The 24,381-nt window shown below is 43.7% G+C and overlaps 1 protein-coding gene across 1 annotated transcript; it reads left to right on the forward strand.

The window, feature by feature from the left end:
- Window positions 1–527: 527 nt before the first annotated feature.
- On the forward strand, window positions 528–18,416 carry npy2r (neuropeptide Y receptor Y2). Its single transcript, XM_079553948.1, has 3 exons — window positions 528–648; window positions 12,387–13,007; window positions 17,688–18,416. Exons 2-3 carry the CDS (start codon window positions 12,411–12,413, stop codon window positions 18,198–18,200), a joined length of 1,110 nt encoding a protein of 369 aa, XP_079410074.1. The 5' UTR covers window positions 528–648; window positions 12,387–12,410; the 3' UTR covers window positions 18,201–18,416.
- The last annotated feature ends 5,965 nt before the right edge of the window (window positions 18,417–24,381 follow it).

Genomic DNA, 24,381 nt, shown 5'->3' on the forward strand with positions numbered 1-24,381 from the left:
AAATGATTAAAAATGACAGAAAAAGACAAAAAAAAATGACCCAAAAAATGACAGAAAATGTGACAAAAAATGGATTAAAAAAATTACACAAAAAAATGACAGAAAATTGATTTAAAAAAAGACAAAAAATGACCAAAAAATGACCAAAAAAAGTTACAAAATGAGTTGATGACGTGAGGAAAAAGATCCATTTACATGACTTTTGTAGATCTTAGCTTTAAAATGAGGTGTTGCACTGGCCTGCAGGATTTGGGTAAAGCTGAACTGGGGAAAATGCTCTCAGTTCAGGCGGGAGTTAAGAGGTTAATGCCAGGGTGCCGTCGCTCCCCACTTATTTGGGTCAATTTTGTGAATTATTGCCTGCTATAAATTCACTCCTTTTTTTTCTCTCTGGACATCGGGACCCTGCTGGAGAATACCAGACTACTGTAGTGTGGACTTTCTCTCTCCTCTGACTGGCTGCTGTCTCCTCGTGCGCACAGAGCCTGGCGCCCCCCCTCACTCTCTCCTCTGTCTTCCACACCGCACGGCTGCAGCTGTTGCTCAGAGGCGGCTTGTCACTCCGCTCTCACACTCCTCCTGCTCTTCCCCGGCGCTCTCGGGACGCTACATCGGTCGGAATTAACTTCGCAAGACCATTTTGTCCAGGTGGGTGCGCTTGGAGGGGATACTTTAGCTGTTCAAAGCTCTTTTAAAACTGTAGAGATCGAGATTATATTGACACAAGTGCATCACATGTGTGTTAAAGCAAGTGAGATTTCAAAGTTCCTGTATCGTGCTTTCAGAGACTTTCGTAGTCTTTCACGTCTTAAAAAAAAAAAAGCTTCTGACGCTTCATAGATTTCTCTGTGTGACATGTATCGGAGTGTGGGCTGGCGTTTTGAGGGCGAGAGAAAGACACGGACCGAATGTGTGAGCTTGGACTAATGAAACGTGCGCGAATGAAACAAAAGGTATGTTTTCGGTGAAGATTCAACATAATAACCTGGATTTAAAGTGGATTTTGCATGATGCAGGTCTTTTAAAATGTAAAATAGGCTGCTTGATTCAGCACTCATGTATGTTATTCTATGGACGTCACTGCCTTTTTGGATTTTGGCTGTAAAGTTCAGTTGGTTAACATTTAAAGCAGAACTTTATGACATGCAGTTTGGTCTTCTTTTCCCAAATTCCCCATTGATTTTTTCTCAAGGAAAGTCACCGTTAGATAGTCTTCTCGAATATCGCTGAGATAAAAGGAAGAAAGGCAAAGCACGGCAAAAAAATTTAACAATCCAATCAATCCAGTCCACTTTATTTATAGAGCACGCCGTATGTGGGGGGGCAGAGTTCCACAGCTTAGGGCCGATAACTGAAAACTCTGCCCGCGTTGGTTCTACGGTTCGTCTTAGAAACAACAAGGACCCTCAGACCTCAAAGCGCACGCTGCAAAGTAAATTTGAATGAGGTGCGATGTACTGAGGGGCCAGTCCATTCAAAGCTTTAAAAACAGGGATGTTTCCTGGTCCTTGTTAAAAGTCGTGCCGTGTCGTGGACTAAATGCAAGCGGGAGAGATTTTTATGGCTGATGCCTGCGTGAATTGCATTGCAGTGGTCCAAACAACTTAAAATAAACGCATGCACGACTTGTTCAAACAGCTCAAAAGATAAAAACGTTTTTACTTTTGATAAAAGACAGGGAGGGTAAGCCCAAATAACACAATTTCATTTTTTCCTCTCATTCAGTTAAAAAAAGAACATTCTCCCCTTGACGTCACATAGACAGTCGAGCAGTTGAGACAGGGGGCTGTGGTTGTTCTTAGAGACTGGCATGTAAATTTGGCAATCATCAGCGTAAAAAAATGATTGGACATGCCATGCCTCTTGAAGATATCTCCAAGTGGAAGGGGGTAAAAAGCAAAAAGAATGGGTCCAAGGATAGATCCCTGGGGGACGCCACAGTGAAGCGGGGCAGAGGAAGAGGCGGAGTCCGACAGGTAGGATTTAAATCACTCCAAAGCGGTCCCCCTGACACCCACACAGTGTCTTCTGCGGTTTAACCTCTTAACCCCCACCAGAACCGAGCACAGATCGGTGCTTTACCCAAATCTAAAAGCATCTTGAGAAAGAGCCGCAAAAAAGACGATGGAAAAAGCAACAACACAATAAAAATGCGACCAAAACACAAACAGCGATCAAAAAGAAGCACAAATAATCTACAAAACTGGCAAAAAGGTCATCGAAAATGTAATGAAAAAGTGTTGAAAAAAGCAAAGACAAAAAGCAGTGAAAATGCAACAAAAAAGACAAAAGAAAAGCAACAGAAACTCAAACAAAACTCTTACAAAATGTGACAAAAACATGGCGACACAAAGTTGTGGTGTGTTTTGTAGGTCTTAGCTTCCAATTGCTCCGTTGCACTGGCCTATGGGCTGTAAGCTTCAGTCGGTTAAGGTTTAAAACAGACAGAGCCGCAGTGGTGGAAGGAACATTTTCTAAATTGAAAAAAGGTATATCTGAGCTATATCTGAGGTATAAAGCCTCGGACTTCTCACAACAACCACCACATCATGAAATATTTGACCTTCCAGGACTAAACCGCGCACAAAACAATCCTCAGAGAAATTTAGAAGAAAGAAATTTAAAAAAAAGAAAATGTCTAAATGTTTTTGTGATTGGATTCACATACCCATTGCTGAAAGTCCTTTCTACTGACCAACATCATGTACATGTTTTTTGAGTATTGCCTCCACTCTTGGACGCCTTTACGATGAAATAATAAGACATATGTTCATGAGCTGGAAGAGAGGACAGAACTTTGTAACAGTTTTTGTTTCATGCATTTTGACAGTTGCCATAGTTACTCACCATGATGGTATTTTCACTTGCCCTCTGCCTCAATTTTGAACAATAGACTCTTAAGACTGTTGTGATGTCACGTGAACACAACCTATTATTAGATTAAATGGCGTCTAAACTGGGACTAACCCGGACAAACACCGATATGCATTTCTCAAGCACACAGTCGGCAAATGATCCAACACAAGAATGAACACAGTCACACAAAGCGAACTGCAGCATAGAATATTGTCCACACACAAACATCCTTTATTAGAAAACTGAAAGAAGAGAGCACTTACATATAGAGCGACAATAGACCCATTATTGTCTTATTTTTGGGTTGCTTTAGGGCTTGCATCCATGTCCCAAAAGCTCGAGCGAACACCCTATAGACCCATTATGTAAGGACCTTTAAAGGGCACACTGCTCTAGTTTTCCCAATGCATTTATTTACGGCCTGCTTTGCAAGCAGTTGGCCACTCCATCAAACAAGACAGACGTGCTCTCGGGTCAGGTGATGCTGCTGTGGGTAAAGCGGCATCACAATAGTCCAAGCAGTCGATACGCTAACATGTGAGATCAGACTTTTAGCTTGATCAATAACAGGACCCTTTGTCCGTGGGATTTCGAGAGATGGAAAAGTGGGACCGTTGCCACAGCGTCGATCAATTCAGAACGACATAGGCAATCCCTCGGAATGGTCTGGCTAATGGTGGTCGTGTGACTGAACTGGCTTTTGGGGTGACTGGATTTCGCAGTTGTCCGTGATGTCACAATACAAAAATTAAATTGCGATATTTGATCCTGCATCTTTTGTCCGAATCGTGTGTAAACCATTCTCTGGTTCTCTACATTAATCTGAGGTTTTCCAATATGGCATCATGTGGAGGTTCCAGGTTTGCTTGTTTGAATGGAAATGACAAGAAACCCTCATTTCCAGATGAGTGCCTCTCTAAAATCAGATGTCCGGAAATTGAAAATGCTCCACTTGCTGATCTGGCTCCTTGTAGCAGCACAAGTGATTGTTAGCCATTACAATCTTGTATCTCAGTCTTCTTCACTTCCAAGGAGAAACATAAGCTATCTTCTCTTGTCCATGATTAGTGGGGGACTTTTTTCTGTGGCACCCCTAATTTATTTATGGTGGAATGGAGATGTTTGCTGTTGCTAAGCAGCTTTACTGCCATGGAAACGTTGTAAAGTGCTACAGAAATAACCTTTGACTGATGGATTGATTGCTATTGATTCATTTGTATGCACTATATTGTCTATTAAATTGGTCCTGGCACTATTAAGAAATATTCCTTCATTCGACATGTTTGTTGTATATTGTCACCTTAAAATACACAGAAACATACACAGAATCACCTTCCAGACTGAAATGTTGCATGTAAACAGATCTGTGCATAACAAGCTTTGTCAACACTGCATTATGCTTGTGTTGTTTCTAATGCTGAGCCTGTGGTATGGTAAGTCGCCACCAGAGGGTGGTAGAAGACCGTTAGAGTAATGACTAAAACCAAAAACTAAAAAGAAAAAGAGCAATTTAAAAATATGACGGCATGTTGTTTTTTACACCACAATTCCAGAAAAGAATGAGCCAATAAAATGAGCTGAAAGCATCAATAGACATGACGTGACTAAACATTTGGGCCCTTTATTGTTGCTTGCGGATGTAACTGGTAAATGGATGAGAAGACACGACCGAGAGCATCTTCCTCTGTTCTGTAAAGTACTTTGAAATAATGTTTTGGAAGATTACTCATTTCAGCGTGCACACATAAAAAAAAATGTTTTAGCCTGTTGCTCGCTCAGTGTCCAGCTCAGCCCCTGCTCTGTGTGTGTGTGTGTGTGTGTGTGTGTGTGTGCTCGTGTGTGTGTGCGTGCGTGTGCTCGTGTGTGTGTGCGTGCGTGTGCTCGTGTGTGTGTGTGTGTGTGTGTGTGTGTGCTTGTGTGTGTGTGTGTGCTTGTGTGTGTGTGTGTGTGTGTGTGCGTGCGTGCGCGTGTGTGTGCGTGTGTGTGTGTGTGTGTGTGTGTGTGCGTGTGTGTGTGTGTGTGTGCGGCATGGCAGAAAAGTCACTGTCTGACTTATTAGTGACGTGCAGGCAGTTCAGTTCAGTTCACCTCAAGCTCTTTATTCAGCCATGGTGTTATTGCAGACACAATAACAACAACAACAACAACAACAACAAATAATAATAACATTCAATGCTGAATAGGAGCATGAGGAAGACATTGTGTTATAATTTCATGCCCCTTTTTCAAAAATCTGAGCTGGCTCTGAACAGATGGCTCGCCAGTTTTTGTTTTGTTTTACCCTATATCAAGGTACAATAATATTTTACATGTAAATTGACCGTTTCAAATTCGTCAAACATTGTTTCTTATGCTTCGCTGCCAAGTACATTTTTTTAACACATTTTATTGAACTGAATGATTAAAGCCCTGGCGGAGACCAACACGCACTGGGAACAGGTCTGACTTACTGCCGGCAATGCGAACCAAGCTCCTGCTGCGGTCATACAGGGAACGGACAGCCCTTAGCAGAGGGCCCCGGACCCCATACTCCCGGAGCACCCCCCACAGGGCACCACGAGGGACGCGGTCGTACGCTTTCTCCAGATCCACAAAACACATGTGGACTGGTTGGGCGAACTCCCACGAACCCTCGAGCACCCGACGGAGGGTATAGAGCTGGTCCAGTGTGCCACGACCAGGACGAAAACCGCATTGTTCCTCCTGGATCCGAGGTTCAACCATCGGCCGGATCCTCCTCTCCAGCACCCCGGAGTAGACCTTACCGGGGAGGCTAAGGAGGGTGATTCCTCTGTAATTGGAACACACCCTCCGATCCCCCTTTTTAAAGAGAGGGACCACCACCCCGGTCTGCCAATCCAGGGGCACTGTCCCCGACCGCCACGCGATGTTGCAGAGACGTGTCAGCCAAGACAGTCCTACAACATCCAGAGACTTAAGGTACTCAGGGCGAATCTCATCCACCCCCGGAGCCTTGCCACCGAGGAGCTTTCTCACCACCTCGGTGACTTCAGATTGGGTGATGGGCGAGCCCACCTCCGAGTCCCCAGTCTCTGCTTCCTCATTGGGAGACGTGACGACGGGATTGAGGAGGTCCTCGAAGTACTCCTTCCACCGTCCAACGACATCCCCAGTCGAGGTCAGCAGCCCCCCACCCGCACTGTAAACAGTGTTGGTGAAGCACTGCTTCCCCCTCCTGAGGCGCCGGATGGTTTGCCAGAATCTCTTCGAGGCCGACCGATAGTCTTCCTCCATGGCCTCCCCGAACTCCTCCCAGACCCGAGTTTTAGCCTCTGCGACCGTACGAGCTGCAGCCCGCTTGGCCTGCCGGTACCTCTCAGCTGCCTCAGGAGTCCCACAAGCCAACAAGGCCAGGTAGGACTCCTTCTTCAGCTTGACGGCATCCCTTACTTCCGGGCGCCACCACCGGGTTCGGGGATTGCCGCCGCGACAGGCACCAGAGACCTTACGGCCACAACTACTAGCAGCCGCATCGACAATGGAGGAGGAGAACAGAGTCCACTCGGACTCCATGACCCCAGCCTCCCCCGGAATCCGGGTGAAGTTGTTCCGGAGGTGGGAGTTGAAGACCCCACCGACAGAGGGATCCGCCAGACGTTCCCAGCAGACCCTCACAACACGCTTGGGCCTGCCAGGTCTGACCGGCTTCCTCCCCTGCCAGCGGATCCAGCTCACCACCAGGTGGTGATCGGTTGACAGCTTAACGGCTTAAGGGAATATTTAGGAAATAGTTAACTGTTTACACTTGATATATCGGTCACCTGATCAAAGAAATAATACGTTTTAAAGTTGTATCCACCGCGTCAGTGTTTAAGCCTGCAGACTGGAGTGTTACTGCGTGGAACTAAGAATCAAACCTGCACAGGCTGTTTGGACACAAGGGGCCAGATCTTGTCGCGGCGCACGGAGGGGCGCAGGCTCTTGGCGAATTATTTTCCGAGTGGCGGCGCTATATGTGCCATTTGCCTCCGCCACCTGTGAGGGGGCGTCACAAGAGGAGGCGACTGCACTGATGGAAACACGGCTGACATTCACTTCCTCGTTTACATTGCGCTGTCTTGCCTTCTTTCTTAAGCCTTAGGCTCTCACAGGTCAAACTAAAAACTTTATTTACCCCATCGTGAGCTAAACGATGTTCACGTCTCGAGAGAAAAAGAGCTACAGCGTCCGCTGTGGCGCGGATCGGCCCACGCTTGCCGTGAACGCGAAGCAAAACAAAAGCACATGTTCACCCCCCACTCCCACACAACCACTCTCCTGGATGCGGAGTCGATCTGGTTGGAGGAAAATGTGTGTCTCCACCCACTTAAATGTGCTAAGTCTGGAGTGGCAAGATCACAAAGTGCACTCCTACTGAACGCAAAATGTCACGCTATCGTCTCCGTTTTGAGACACAAGATTGGGCCCTAAATCTGTTTGTGTCTCCTGCTCCTGAAATCAACGTTTAAGCTTCAAATTCTGTTTAATTATTCGTTATTACATTCGCATTACATTACATTACATTAGTAAATTTACACCTGTCAAATGGTCCAAATGTATTAGCCTTGTTCCAGTATTAAACTGTATGCACACAAATAGATGATTTCCCCCATAATATTGGTAAAATCTGATCAATTCCCATCCTTATTGTTTGTTCATTTTGTTACAAAAAATACATTACAACGGCTCCATACGAAGCAAACATAAGAACAAAATATTATTTACTATTGCAAATTCTCGTTCTCGTGGGATTTGTATCTCGGCCCACCACTACTGCTCTGTCTTAAAAGGGCAAAAAGACAGGAAGTTGGGCGGACCAGCCATGAGCGTCCACAGAGCTCCATAGCCTGTCAATCATAGATTTAGGCTTTCCACTGTTTAAAGCTGATGTACAAACAACAGTGTGGTTAAAAATATGACACATAGCCCAGCGTCACATGGGTCATAGCAATTTTAAGAAAAAAAAAAGCCAGGCTTTTAAGCAGTGCAAACGGGTCAAAGCCTTCATAGAAACACTGTTTATCAAGCGTCTTTTGGAGTCGCCCCTGGCCTCAGAGGGTGGTATTACAGCAATGTCAGGTCCGCCATGAGGACTAAAAAGAAGGGCTTTCCACACTCATTTGGTCAGATACAATTCCAATGGTCACTAACCATCATTTTATAATATGTTAATGATAAAGAAACCACAGAAATGATATAAAAGCCATGAAAAGGACAAAGCATACCTCCCCGTTTGTTAGTATAGTTAGTATAGTATTGTGGATGAAGTAGCGTTGTTGAACTACTTTTACTGCACAGGGTTGTACAAAATACAGGAATGTTGGTCCACATCACATTCAGCTGCGTTTTCTGGCAATTGTGCATATGCTATGTCCAATTTGAATATCAAACATTCCCTTTGCAAATCTCAAAAAATTAAATATCCACAACATTTTGGGTTTGTGGCATTGAAAACTTTGTGAAGTGAAATCTGATTTACTGAGACCTGTATAAACCCCCGGAAAGAACCTTTAAAAGCATAGTTGGTAACTGAACTAAATTGCACAACTTTGTTTTTATTAAAGCAGATAAGCATTCGGTCCAGTGACAATATTCCATCCATCTTACAAAAGACAAATGGAGAAAGTCCAAAGCCCCGCCTTAAGACTGCACTCTCCAAATTGAAAATAGTGTTCGTACTTCGCTTAGGTAACACATTTCCCGGGTGTAAAACTCTGTAATTGTGATTTATGGTCGAGAAAGTTGCCGTTCTAGAACTTCTTTCTTATCTATCTAAAGCAGAACATTTAGCCTTGCCAGCTTAACTGCTCTGTTATATAACCAATTTATAAAGTATAATAGGCTCCCATGATAAACGAGCGTCCATCTTGATTCCGAATCTCACTGGCCGGTGCCCAACCCTAATGAGGTTTGATGTCGGGAGAACACTTAGTGATGAGGCTCTATGACACACTTATTGGATTTGCAGATTGAATGAGAGCTACATATCTTCTGCCCTCTTTTATGTATTAGTGCGTGTGATTAATTTTCCATCACATGTTACCAGACCATGACCATGGCGTAAAGGCTAATTTGAGCTGAGGTGGGCGATGTGACGCTTGAAGTAACGGACTCTTGACAATTGATATAGATTGCTTGGTCGTGATTCAAGCTTTTAACCTTTCATCTGTTGGTCAGGAGGTGTGAGTGATAGGATGGTTTCATTAAGCACTGTGAAGCATGATGGGAACTCTCACAAGAAGCAGATAGCCTTAGTTGCCTCTTAAAGGTGCATTATGGAACTTTTTATGTGAACAAAAAAAACATTTATTCGCCTATTGGACCTTTCAGTGACCCAGCGGTTGTATGGGTGGTTGGTACAAATTTTTTTTATCAATCCAACGAATCATCCACAAAAAAACTGCGTTTTGGGGGTCTGTAAACAAACTTTTTCCAATATACAGTAGGTCCCAGAGTGGAAAGATCTCAAAACGCCGTTTACAAGGCTCCGTTGTTATGGTGTCCCCACAACTTTTACTTAAACAATGACATCACCTTGCCAGCATCGTGTCTGGTGTTATGCATAATCTACTGACCTTGTAATGACTTTTACTCCGCCCCTTTCTCCACAGCGAGCCACAGGTGACACGGAGAAAGCACCACAGAGTTAGCCTCCATTCAGTCTGTGTTTCTGGACTGACAGTAAAGGTCCGGTCACCGACAGTACCGTGAGTCTGAGGAATGAATCCACCATGTTGTCTCTTCTGTAGCAGCGTTTTGTTTATAATTCAGAAAGTTTACCTCGCATGCGCTATACAGTCTTGTTCTATTTTGTTTGGTGTAGCGCCACAGCGCCTCACACAGGCCTGGCAGATGTATTGCGACCTGAGTCAGTCCATGTGGACACAGACATTTGCTGAGCTGGCTCCGTGTTTTCAGAGAAAGTTTCTGAAAGTATAAGCGTTTCCTGTGTCTAAATGAGAAAAAAACAGAAATTGTAATTTTTGGCGATCCAGGCAGTTTAGAGGGTGTAAAGAGTGTGTTAGGACCTTTGTCTTTTTTCAATAGGTCATTTGTGGAAGATCTTGGTGTGTTTTTGGACTCTTCTTTCAAAATGGACAAACGCTGTCATCCTGCTCTGGACTTTGAGAGAGTGGTGCACATGTTCATCACAGCGCGCCTGGACTACTGTAATTCCCTTTATTTTTGGAATAGACCAGGCCGCCCTAAAGCGACTGCAGAGAGTTCAAAATGCAGCTGCACGAATGTTGACGGGTACAAAATGCTTTCAACACATAACTCCTGTCCTGGCACCACTGCACTGGCTTACAGTCCCAGACCCAATTCAGTATAAAATACTGGCATGCTTTTTAAATGTTTTCATGGGCTGGCTATCTTTTATTTGATTCATGATTGTTCATGTTCCTGTTCCTGTAAGAACCACAAGGTCCTCTTCTCAGTTGCTCCTTGACGTTCCCAGGTCTGGTTTGAAGAGTAGAGGGGAACGAGCCTTCTCTGTGGCCGGGCCCCGGCTTTGGAACAGTCTGCCTCTGTGGGTCAGAGCTGCTGAGTCACTGGAGAACTTTAAATCTCTTTTCTCACTGACTTTTGAACATGAGTTGAGCTGAACACCTATTACTTATTATTGTTTTGATATTTGCCTATTGTACATATACATTTGTGCTAATGTTTTGTTTTGTTTTTTACTGTTTTTTCTTGTCAATTCTTAAAGCACTTTGGCCTTTTCGTATTTCAAACATGCAATAGAAATAAAGTTGACATTGACACCTACAACGCTCCAGGATCAATTTTTTGAAGGGTTTCTGGTCCTGGACCGTTGTATAGGCTGCCGTGATGGAAAGCAAAGGAGCCATGCTGAACTACTCAACAGCCATTGGGTCACTAAAAGGTCAATTATGCACAAATATTATATATATTGTTTTTACAAATAAAAAGTTGCATAATGCAAAAAGGGTTGAAACAATCAATGCAACATTTTCTGATAAACACAGACTCGAAAAAGAGCAAAAATTACATGAAATTTTGTGTTTTGATGAAAACTGCTTTGTTTTTTAAGTTAGGGTGTGTTTTGTACGTTCATAACTATTATCTGTCTGTGTCTCAGGACAATTATTAAATCAGAGAGCCTAGCCCAGTTCTTAGCTTTCAAATAAGGAATGGCCTGTTCACAGAAACTTGTGCTTGTGTTCATGTGCAGCTTTGAGAAAACCAAGTTCAGTTGTAGCGATGTTTCAAAGCACGAAGAGCCTCCCACTAACATCCATTTTATCTTGACTCCATGTGAACTCAAACTGAGGCAGAACACTTTTTGCGTTGAAAGAAGCCGGCCTTGCTGTAGCTTTCCCCACCATTGAGCTCTTTCCCCTCAGAGCCTCTTTCATCACATCATCCTCGCTCTCCATTACTGGCTCGCCACAGCCCACACAGACTTTAATCCAGCATTTACATGCTCCCTACTCTGCTCACACACAAGTAAAACATCAACCAGGAAATAAGGACAGTTTCCTTGTATAATTTCTCCTTGTAATAGATAAATATGTCTTTGATTTGAATAACTCATTTCAAAACATATGTTTATCCACACTTAAAGGCTGGCAGGGTTACATTCTTTTTAAAATTATTTCAACCTTGGATCGACTCAAACAGACACAAGCAGCGATTAGAAAGGTTTATTGACATATGCATATTTTTGGCGATCAGACCTCGGGAATAGACATGGTAGAGTTAGAGATGTCTTCCCCCGGAGCTTGGACACTGGAATGGGCGTCCTGAGAGGATGCAGCAGGGAGAGCCGTAGATGGAAGAGGTGGAGATGGGGTGGAGGTGGGTCGCAGCACAGCTAGGAAGCGGACGAACCATGAATGCCGGAGGCTTAAAAGCCGTACTGAGGGTGATGATTGGCTGCTACAAAGGTGTGGCTGAGGTGGAGGTGTGCCCTCACAGACACGATCGTTGGATGGAGGTAGGTGATGCTGAAATTAGTCTCAGGTTCAGTTTACGCCTAGGCTTAAATTGGTGGAAAAATAAGCCTGACGTGGAAAGTTTGCATTGCATTATTATGATTTATTTTAGCATAGTCAACCCAAATAGTCAATATGCGACTTACCTTTTTTGACTCCGAAGGACGACCACCGTGAGAGTAAAAATACCTATTTTGTCAGAATGTGACAAAATTTGGTTAAGTGCTTTTGAATTAAATGATCTACTTTTCCGTGCAATGAGAAATGTTTTAATTAATTTAAGTGTAACATCAAAGTCAAATTTGTTAATCACATAAAGAACAAATGTAGGAAAAGTTGATATCATATTATTGTTTTGTCTTAGTAGTTGGCACTATTGTCTCACACAAAGCAGATGCTGAGTTTGAATCCTGGACTCTGAGTGGTCTGGTGCATCCTACCTCCAAAAACATGCTGGTCAAGTTTGCCCATAGGGGAACTAATCTGATCGACTCCATTTCGGTGTACAATTGTATTATGACATTTGAAAGCGCTTCACATTACTCATTTTTGTTAAATATCTTTCCACAGGGTGACCTATGGAGACTTTTAGCCATGGACACATCGGAACTACTAAACATGACCCAAGTGGACCCTCACCTTGACGGTCAGTCTTCCAACTGCTGCGTCAACGCCACACCGACGTACGCCGTGCCCCCCCTGCAGCTCGACGACAGCACCAAGCTCGTGGGCGTCCAGGTCGTCCTCATCCTGGCCTACAGTACCATCATATTTTGCGGAGTCATCGGGAATTCCCTGGTCATCTACGTGGTCTACCGCTTTAAAAATCTCCGGACCGTGACCAACTTCTTCATCGTGAACTTGGCGGTGGCCGATTTGCTGGTGAACACGCTGTGCCTGCCCTTCACCCTGGTTTACACGCTCTATGGCGAGTGGATGTTCGGGCAGGTGCTTTGCTTCATGCTGCCGTGCGCTCAAGGCATGGCGGTGCACGTGTCCACGATCACGATGAACATAATCGCCCTGGACCGCCACAGGAGTATCGTGCGGCACACGGAGACCCGCATGTCCAGAGATATGTGCACCCTGGTCATAGTCATTACATGGGCGGCCAGCGCTCTGCTAGCGAGCCCATTGGCCATCTTTAGGGAGTACGGGAGTTTTGATATTTCCCCCGAAGAGTCTATACAGGTACGTATTCATCCATACAAGCAAAAGATGTCTGTTATTTCAAAAGGTTGATCCAAATGCTGTGCAAGTCCTTGGCTGAAAAGAGAGAGGGAATTGATTTTTTTTTCATATTGTATATGGCTTTCACAGACCAAGGTCACATGCCGCTTTATAAACGACCAATTTTCTTTCTCTTTAGGTATGTATGTAGACATCGCTGCCCTTGAAAAAGTGGCTGCAATTGAATCCTTAAACGCACTCGAACGCATCCAAAACGTGACACAAAGTCTCAAGTGTCTGTCCAAAACTGAATTCAGTTCCAAACTTTCAGCCCCTGGTGTTCTCGCTCGGTCTCCAATCCAAGTCAAATCCATGAGGCCCAGATCACGCAGATTCAGGCATTGTCAAAGTGTTGAAAAAACATTTTGGATCTCTGTCCGTCATTTCCAGTGCAAGGTGTAATAAAGGTGTGCCAATTGGGGTAAAGGTGGACAAAAAGTTGTTTTGACTGGGGACAAAAATGCTTTCTAGTTTTAGAGTAGCCTGTCCAGCCAGCCACGCCTGCTTTCTGTGTCCTTTCAAAAGCAGGACCGTCTGGAACTCTGCTAACAGTCAGTCATGCAGTGGGTTGCAAAAGTATCTACCCCCCTGAGTTCATACTTTGTGGAACCACCTTTTGCTTCAATTACAGCTGCAAGTCTGTTGCGGTTTGTGTCTACCAGTCCTGCATATCTTTAGACTCGATTTTTTTACCCATTCTTCAACAGATGGAGAGCGCTTGTGAACCACAGTTTTCAGATCTTTCCACAGATTCTTGATTGTATTTAGGTCTGGACTTTGACTTGGCCATTCTAATACATGGATATTTGTTTTGTTTTCAACCATTCAATTGTTTAGGGTAGTTGTCTTGCTGGAAGGTGCATGTTTTCATCCAAGATTGCTCTGTATTTGGCCCCATCCATCTTCCCATCAACTGAAACTATCTTCCCTGTCCCTGCTGAAGAAAAGCCCGCAGAGACTGATGCTACCTCCACCGTGTTTGACAGTGGGGATTTTTCAGGGTGATGTGCAGTGTTACTCTTACACCAAACATAGCGTTTTGCATTTAGGCCAAAAGGTCCATATTGGGCTCATCTGACCAAAGCACTTTCTTCAACATGTTTGCTGTATCCCCCATGTGACTTCTGGCAAATAAAAAACAGGACTTCTTATGGTTTCCTTTTAAAAATGCCACTCTTCCATAAAGGCCAGATTTGTGCAGTGTGCGACTAATAGTTGTCCTGTGGACAGTTTCCCCCACCTGAGCTTTAGCTCTCTGCAGTTCATCCAGGGTCATCATAGGCTTCTTGGTAACAGCTCTGGTCAGTGCTGTCCTTGTTGAGTTTAGGAGGACGGCCGGGTCTTGGTAGGTTTGCAGTGATACCAGACTCTTTCCAATCCTGGATGGTGTATTTAACTGTACTTCAAGAGATGTTCAAAGCTTTGTAAATCTTTTTTATAAACCCAGCTTTATACTTCTCAATAACTTTATCCCGGACCTGTGTGTTCTTGGACTTCATGATGCTGTCTGCTCCACAATAGTCTCTAAACAGACCTCTGAGACCATCACAGAGCAGCTGTATTTGAACTTAGATAATACACAGGCAACTTCTGAAGGTAATCCGTTCCACTAAAAGGAAAGGGGGGTAGATACTTTTACACAGTCAGCAGTGGCCTATGAAAATGTAACAACGCTAGGGCTGGAAAAACTCCTAGTGTGGACCTACCACCTGCAGGAGGAGCCTGTAGGGGCTGGTGCACTGTGATTTGGGCAGCTCCAACAGCTGCCCCCACGACCTGGCAAAGGAAAAGTGGAAGAAGATGGATGGATGGATGGATGGATGGATGGATGGATGGATGGATGGATGGATGGTATAAATATCAAGGCAAGGGGAATGAAGTCGTTATATAAAAGCTTGAATAAAGTATGATATAGGATCTTTATTGGACAGGGTAGCACAGGATGAAAGGGTAGAAGTTGGTACTTGGCCACACAACACTGTGGACAGAGCCGTGTACCATCATATGCTGCAGCTGCTCCACCACCAGTGTATCATTACATCACATTACTGATCTGTTCACATACTCCACAGTTTTGTCGTTGTTATAATTGCTCAAGGAAGTAAATGTTTTTTCCGGCTTTTTAAAGTATTATTATTACAGCATTCCATCTATTTTTCCTCTGACGGATGGTGTATCAATGTATCACAGCAGTGTGGCTTTAGTCAGGCACATCATGACAAAGTCCTATTGTGTTTGTTCCTGTCGAATATTGGCTATGGTTACAAATTGTGACCGTATTAACACGCAAGAAAGAAAGAAAAAATGTTGCCGTCGGAATGCTGCTGAAATGAAAAGAAAATGCTGAAAATAGCGCATAACCAGCAAATTGGGGAAAATAACACACATTTGCATCAACAGAAAAATTGCCGTAATCTTATCAGACTCTTTGATTTAGCTCAAGGGACTGTCACTCTAGAAAATGAAAAGTCTGATTGTGACATTTTGGTGAATGGGAAATTGGACTTTAAATGTTTCTGGGATTTATATTCAGAACCGAACGTCATAGACAGTGACAGTGGCTCTTTCTCCGACCAGTGCATGGTAACACCTACCACTGAAAACATGAACAATAGACCATGATGAATGACAGTGTGTTTGAGAGTGTGAGTTGGGGACAACGGATGGAAATAAGCCTATAATCTGGCGTGGCGTGTTTACATACATGAGTCCCATGTGTGTTCATTAACATGCACTGTCCCGAACAAATAAACAACTAATATAAAAAATAAACAAAATACTTCTGTGTGGTACTGGGATTCCTGTATATGCGATGGAGTTGAAAATAAAAATGATCTTTATTTCGTCTGGGTGGTTTTGTGTGTGCATTCTGGTGTCCCGCCAGTAGGAGAAATTGAGTTACTGTAATATGATATGCCCAAACTTGTCACTCTACCCAAGGACAGCTGTGGGTGTTCCGGTCTCTCTTCTAAGAAATTCTCAATCTCAATGGGAGTTCCTGTTAAGGATGATGGACTCCATACATCAAAACCAAATGACTTCTAGCGGAACCACCAGCGCAGATGTAAACAGTCATGGAGGATTAGCTTCATCGTGTTGTAAACCAGAGCTACAGCAGCTCTGGGACTTTTATAGAGACACACAGAAGTGTTTATTTCACCTCAAAACCCACGATTAAAAGCGGCGACAAGAAAACGTATTCAGTGGCTGATAGGTATGTGTTTAGGCCTTGATGATGCACGAGTATTCCCAAAGCTAGTGCTACAAGCTAAAGTTCAGATGATCATGTGAAAATTAGAAATATGCTCAAATAAAGTCAATAAACCCATCATCTACATAAAGAACCGTTAAACAATGATCACACACTGAGCCGGGCTGGTTGCTTTTGTAGTTTATTACACACGTTTCATGTACCCGGAGCCAACTAGCTTCTAAGCAGCTTTAGCAGCTAGCTCCAATAAAGGATCTTGTGGAATCAAGTATTACGTCAACACTGAGTCGGGATTGACACATTTGTGATTTACTGCAGACTTTTTATCAACATTGAGGCCGATTGCCCATGCTAACCGGGCTAACCTGAGCAAGCTCCACAGTTCAGACTGTGCATCAAAGACAACAGCAACAACATCCGGATTTTCAAAGTAAAATAGGGCTGACGTCTATGATCACGGATCTTAAAAACTTGTAATTCCGAGTTTAAATGTCGAAATTCCGAGTTTTAAAAGTCGTAATTTCGAGATTTAAACTTGTAATTTCGAGATTTAAACTTGTAATTTTGTGTTTTAGACACATAATTATGATTTTAAATCTCGTAATTTCGACTTCCTGATGGGCTTTTATTTTTAAACATGGCGGAAACGGGCTTCCATAGCTTTGCACTAGTCGTTGTTCGTCTGTTTTTCGTGTTGTGAGTTCTGCACTGCGTGCCCAAAGCGAATTTCCCCTCGAGGGATAATAAAGTTGAATTCATTCATCATTATGTCTTTGTGCTGAGTCAAAACACCCACATACACACAGTTGGCATACAGTAGTATGCTCTGTTTGTCTTTTAAGTATTAATTTTATACTTCTTTCATGTGATTAGATTACTTTAACACTGACTAAGATAAAGTCTGTTTTTCCTGTTGTGAGTTCTGCACTGCGTGCCCAAAGCGAATTTCCCCTCGAGGGATAATAAAGTTGAATTCATTCATCATTATGTCTTTGTGCTGAGTCAAAACACCCACATACACACGTTGGCATACAGTAGTATGCTCTGTTTGCCTTTTAAGTATTCATTTTATACTTCTTTCAAGTGATTACTTTAACACTGACTAAGATAAATAACCAGTTAAATGGATTTTTCAATGTACCGTGCATATTACCAATATAAAATAACTGCTTTTAGAAGGCATTGATTGAAATGTGTTCACCAACATGAAATGGCCAGTATCTGTATCGACTAAAATGACCCTAAAAGAATCAGTATCGTAGCAATTACAAAAATGTGGTATCGCGCTTAACTACTTCCTGATTAAGTTTAGGTATACAAAACTACTGAGAATGGCGAATGACTGAATCGTGTGTGAAACTGTGAAGCAACTGCATCTGGAAAAGCATTGCATAAGTCTGATCCATTCCGTTTTCTCGTGTCACATCCAGGTCTGCACAGAGAAGTGGCCCGGCAGCGACATGAACGGAGGCGTCTACAGCATCTCCATGCTCTTCATCCAGTACGGCTTACCTTTGGCCATAAACTGCTTCGCCTACATCCGCATCTGGAGTAAACTCAGGAACCACCTGACCGTGGGCTGCCGCAACGACCGGCACCAGCGCAAGAAGAAGACCACCAAGATGCTGTTCACCATGGTGGTGGTGTTCGCCGTGAGCTGGCTGCCCTTCCACGCCTTCCAGCTGGCCGTGGACATCGACAGCACCGTGCTCTACATGAAGGACTTCAAGCTCCTCTTCACCATGTTCCACATCATCGCCATGTGCTCCACGTTCGTCAACCCCATCCTGTACGGGTGGATGAACAAGAACTACAGGACGGCGTTTCTGTCCGTGTGCAGGTGCAATTATCCCTTCAGCCTGAAAGCGGGGCATCTGAATCGCCGACCCTTGCAAAAGGAAAAGGAGACGCCGTGTACAGTGTGGAAGTCCACTAACTTGTAAATGAAATAGTCGGGGATGTAAAACGTGAAGCTTTTTGTCCCGGTGAAAGCTGCTGAACGCCACTCCTTTTAAAATACAAGAACATTTACGTTGACAAATGATTACGAAATGTGAACCCTTTTTATGCTACATTAACTAACCCGAAATGAGGTGTTACTCAGGCCTTATGGCTGTAAGGTATAAGGTCAAGAAGCTTTTAGATTTGGGTAAAGAGAACTGGAGATAATGTGCTCGGTTAAGGTGGGAATTAAGAAAAACAACCTTGAGAAAACTAGAGTTCTGATGGTTGCCCGAGTCCCTTTTGGAAGTCCATGTGAAGGTTTTGCATGTGGGATTTAACTATCTGTTTTTTCAAGTTCATGTAAGTGTTCGGGATTGTGTTGTTGTTGTTATTGGGTTTTCTTTTTCTGTCATGGCTAAGGATCAATTTCATCCATGTATCTCAAAATGCTTCCTGTCACACGAGTTTCTCCTATAAGCGCATACTGTTTGAAGCATGTGGTCTTTTACCACACAAGACAATTACATGCACTGTGTTCACAAAATGTGAAAAGACTGCTTTTTTTTATACATCGCCCCACTCTACACTGACGTTGACGTGAATGTTATGCAAGTAAGTTGTATATATAATAGATCCCTTTTTGTGTCCACCCTGTGAGCAATTTGCCTTTATGCATGCCGAACCGCAATGATTATTAGGGCTATAGGCCTGGAAATTGCTTCATAGCCTGGCCAGTCATAGCCAGCCGCGATGTCAAAACGGAAGCGTACAAGTTCACATGAACTTGAACAAATTACTCAATTTCTCAATTCCCACGTCATATAAACTCTGTAGACTCTCAAGATGGTAAGAGTTTAGAAGTTCGCCTGCTGTTGTGGCAGAAGTTAGCATTTATATCCTGTGTTCTTTGGCTAAGTTCAGACTGCAGGGCTTTATCCTCAATTTGGATTTTAAAAAAAATATCTGATCTTTTTTTGCATGGTCGTTCATTTTACTCTCAAATGCAACCTGTCTGTGATCTCCGTCTGAATGGAATGTAGTTTGCATGTGTCAGTGTGTGGCTATGTTAAAGTTCTGGGAAGTTATTGGATATTACCAATACATCAATTACCTTATCATTTTAAGAAGGAAGAGAGACAGTTTTTTGGGCTATGGACTTTTGTGGAGCAGAGGCGGCCATGTTTTTAACAAGAAATGTGCCCACCCTGGACCCAAACCAGTTTGCTTATTGGTCCAATCGCTCAACTGAAGATGCAATCTCCACTGCGCTTCATACAGCCCTCACCCACCTTGAAACAAAGGACGTTTACGTTAGAATGCTGTTTTTAGACTTTTGCTCTAACCTGGCTAACACCATGCTGCTGTGTGCGCTCGAATTATTTCGAACTGCACAACAGCCTGGGGACCATGGCCGAAATCTCCGGTGGATTTGGGAACCAATCACAGAGCGAGGAGGGACGGCAAGACGATGACGCGCTATTCGATATATGGAAGCTTGTAGTTTATTTACGGATAATAAAAAAAAAGTTTATTTACGGATCCAACGTGACAGCAGCAGACACAATGGTATTTTTTGATCAAGCTTTAGACCTTGTTCTAAATAATTTAGCTCAAAAGTTTACAGCGGGTACGTCATACGTCATCTCATACGATGATACGATTGGCCATGGCTACCTGCAGACGCATGAGACTTTTTTTTTTTTTTTTCGTATCGCCCAATAAACGAGTATGGACGATCGTAAACCACACCTCTCCTACGAGAAAATGAATTGGTGGTCCCCAGACTAAATATCACTTGTGATTTTAGTCTGGTGTTAGCCAGGCTACTTTTGCTCAGCATTCAACACTATAATCCTACAGCAGCTAATACACAAACTGCTCCAGCTGGGGATCTACACGTCACTGTGCAACTGGCTGCTGGACTTTCTGACCGGGAGATCACAGGCTGTACGTGTTGACGGCAAGTCCTCCATCACCATCACGTTGAACACGGGGGCTCCCCAAGGCTGTGTGCTGAGCCCCCTCCTGTTCACTCTGCTGACCCATGACTGCACTCCAAAGTACGACTCAAACCTCTTCATCAAGTTTGCAAACGACACAACAGTAGTGGGTCATCAGCAACAGAGACGAGTCAAACTACAGGAGCGAGGTGAGCAGTCTGGCCATGTGGTGCACACAGAACAATCTCTCTGTAAATGTGGAGAACACAAAGGAAATTGTTGTGGACTTTCGAAGAGCGCGGGTCCAGCATGCTCCTTTAACAATCAACGGTGCTGCTGTGGAGAGGGTGACCAGCACTTAAGTTCCTGGGTGTGCACATCACAGAGAAGCTCCCCTGGACCATGCACACTACATCACTGGTCAAGAAAAGTAATCAGCGTCTCTACTGTCTCCGCAAGTTGAGAAGAGCCAGAGTTCCAGCCTCCGTTGAGTGCAACTTCTACAGAGGGACTACAGAGAGCATCCTGACCAGCTCCATCACTGTGTGGCCTGCACTGCTGAAGGAGCCTCGTGACAGCAGCGGAGAAGATCTGTGGAGCCACTCTCCCCTCCATTAAGGACATGGACTCTACCCGTCACACCCGCAAAGCCGTCAAAATCACCAGGGACCCTAGACACCCATCACACAGGCTCTTCAAGGTAATGCATTCAGGGAGGAGACTGCGGAAAGGACGGGCCAGGTCCCGTCGACTGAAGAACAGTTTCATACACCTGGCTATTAGGAAGCTGAAATTCCTCCCTTCCCTGCCCTTCTATTCTTCCACCCCTTACTCACATCAGTCATAAGTGCACGTTTTGTTTTCCTGTCTGCTCCCGTCGACTTTAAAGCCTGGTTTATGGTCGTCCGCAAACTCCTCTCATCTGGGTTAAACACACCTGGCTCGCAGGAGCTGCAGGTGCGGAGACGGAGCGCATACGTGCACCTCATTGCTGGACAACGGAAGCTCTGTGATTGTTTGATCCATACGCAAGACGAGGAAACTGACAAAAAAAACTCCTTCAGTCTTCCTTTTCCAAGTTATTGTTCCTGTAATATGGTGCTTTTGTGTTTTCCCTTTTTATGTTATGTTTGTGTTTAAAAAAAGTTGCACATCACAACGTGAACGCAGAAGAACAACGGAGAAGTTCGAACGATTTCGCGTGGCATCAGAAGACGGCTGGACAGTTGCCAGGCCAGGCAGCTCGACCATGAACCCGGCTTAACGCAGAATGAACGGCATCTGTAGCGCAACGATGTCGTGTGCTGGATAAATGCGACCTGGCCGTTCAGACTGAAGTCGCAATGCAAAAGATCCGATATATCTGATTTAGAACATATGAAGTTGCCCTGGATCGCATTTATAAACATTGGATCTGTGTCGTGCAGACTGTCATGAAAAGATCAGATACAGGTCGCATATAGGGCAAAAAAGAAATGGGAATTGGGTCACTTCAGCCAGCAGTTTGAACGTAGCCTTTGATTCTTTTTCATATCTTCGGGTGAAGCTGATACTCTAGCTTCGATAAAATAGTCCATGCAATGAATGATTCATCCGCCTGTCATTCATGCCCATTTGAACTTAAGATAAGACCAAGTTAATTGCCTCCAGCCACCGACGCTAAAAAAGTGAATATAATGAAGGAGTCAAGGCTGCTGCACCACTGGCGAAACACTGTCCTGTTCTCAGAGTTGTGGGTTCCTAGTCATGGCCCCCCCAAAGAAATCACACTTTTTTATATAATCGCTGAAGAAGAAAAAGAAGCACATTTCTAGCCACGAAGTGTTGTAAGCTATAAGTGTTTAGTTTAATTATAGCGGTGATTTGTTTCTGAAATCCATCCCTGAGCTGTAATTACTTTTCTCCATACCGCCCTCTTACTTATAGCCGCGGCTTCTGGACTGTCACAAGATCAATTTCTGCCCAGCGTTGCGCTTATTTTTCACCGTGATATTGTTTTGATGATGGAGAGTGTGACCTCCATGCAAGGCAAGGCAAGGCAAGTTTATTTGTAGAGCACAATTCATACACAAGGCAATTCAAAGTGCTTCACAGTTGCATAGATACAAGAAAGGAAAAAGAATCAATAAAAACATCAACATAAAATTAAAGCCGCAAGCGGCGATGAAGGCCCTCGCTCTTGGGGACTCGTCCCTTGCAACCGCCCCCGCTCACTCTCGTCCCTTGCGGCCACCTCCGCTGTCGTCCCTTGCGGCCACCTCCGCTCTAGTCCCTTGCGACCACTCTTCATCACACTAGGTCCTTACGAGCCCCACGATTGAACTCGCTCATTTTGATGCGAAAGTCCCTTTAAGTTGCATTACACTTCATTTTATGTGAAAGTCCCTTTAAGTTGCATTACAGTGCATTATATGCGAAAGTCCCTTTAAGTTGCATTACAGTTTATTTTATGCGAAAGTCCCTTTAAGTTGCATTACAGTTCATTTTATGCGAAAGTCCCTTTAAGTTGCATTACAGTTCATTTTATGCGAACGTCCCTTTAAGTTGCATTACAGTGCATTATATGCGAAAGTCCCTTTAAGTTGCATTACAGTTCATTATATGCGAAAGTCCCTTTAAGTTGCATTACAGTTCATTTTATGCGAAAGTCCCTTTAAGTTGCATTACAGTTCATTTTATGCGAAAGTTCCTTTAAGTTGCATTACAGTACATTTTATGTGAAAGTCCCTTTAAGTCGCATGACAGTTCATTTTATGCGAAAGTCCCTTTAAGTTGCATTACAGTGCATTATATGCGAAAGTCCCTTTAAGTTGCATTACAGTTCATTATATGCGAAAGTCCCTTTAAGTTGCATTACAGTTCATTATATGCGAAAGTCCCTTTAAGTTGCATTACAGTTCATTTTATGCGAAAGTCCCTTTAGGTTGCATTACAGTTCATTTTATGCGAAAGTCCCTTTAATTTGCAGTACAGTTCATTTTATGCGAAAGTCCCTTTAAGTTGCATTACAGTTCATTTTATGCGAAAGTCCCTTTAAGTTGCATTACAGTTTATTATATGCGAAAGTCCCTATTAAGTTGCATTATAGTGCTATTGTGAAAATCCCTATGTAGTTGTATAATTGTGTTGGAATTGCAATAATCCCTATGTTGTTGCAGAAACTGTACAAACATGTTGATATTGCAGAAACTCTTAACACTGTATAAACTGTTAAAATCACTGACAGACTGCACTGTATCAGAAATTCTATTAAAATGCCGACAAAAAAAGAGAAAGGGTTAGAGAAGTGTCACAGCCATGTTTGAACTGGCAACCTCCTCCACTAAAGACAAGCACACTATCACTGAGCTGTACCTCCATGGTAGTTAGACCCCGATGTGGGCTACTTTTGTCTAAATTATTGAGCAGAAGTTAGTTCCCAGCACACCACTGGAGGAGAGAGGTAATTTCAGGTCATGCACCCCACCCATACATTGGGGCGGGACCATAGGTGCGGTTAAAAAAAAAAAAAGAGAGCTAAGGTCAAAATTGATCCATTAATGTCATGATTGGCAAGCCGATGCACAAGCAGTAACACTACACAGGCACAACCAATCTCATGAAACGTCCTGTATTCATGTGTTTTAGGCTGTGACAATGTGTGCAGTTGCCCATGTAAAAGGTGAAAACAATATAAAAGTGTCATGGCTGTGTTTGGACTAGCTACCTCCTTCACTTGAAACATGGGCCTGATGATTGCTTGGTTTCTCTAAATTCCCAGGCTGGAATTTGGTCGCAGCAACACACTGGAGGAGAGGTTATTTCCCTGTTTTTAGTGAGTTCTTCCTGGAAGGTGCTGAGTCCAAAAGAAAAAGGAAATAAAAGAGTGAACATTGGGATTGGATCCAGCAACCTCCTGTACACTAGTTCAGCTCTCTACCGATGGAGCTACTCCAGCTGAGTGAATAAAACAGCAGATTGGAAATTAATGTCATGAGAGATCATGCACTTGTGTGTTTGCAGGAAACGGATTCACAGTTTAGATCCCCCCCCCCCCACCCCCCCACCTTGAACATTTCCCCGATTGTTTTCGACATATTCCCCAGTGTTTCCTCAATTGTCTCCCTACTATCCCCCATTTCTTTCTCTTTAGTGACGCATGTTTTGGAGCGTTTTTCATGAGGGTGGGACCATATTTGCGGTTAAAAAAAAAAAAAAAAAAAAAGGTAAAGTCAGAATTGATCCAACAACCTAATGGTTG

The sequence above is a fragment of the Gobius niger genome, assembly GCF_951799975.1.
Source record: "Gobius niger genome assembly, chromosome: 3".
Classification (NCBI taxonomy): domain Eukaryota; kingdom Metazoa; phylum Chordata; class Actinopteri; order Gobiiformes; family Gobiidae; genus Gobius; species Gobius niger.

Bases quoted from the DNA above. Each gene is read 5' to 3' on its own strand.
- npy2r (XM_079553948.1), top strand. From the start codon at position 12,411: ATGGACACATCGGAACTACTAAACATGACCCAAGTGGACCCTCACCTT. The intron at 13,008-17,687 runs GTACGTATTCAT...TGTCACATCCAG, and splicing joins CCCCCGAAGAGTCTATACAG to GTCTGCACAGAGAAGTGGCC.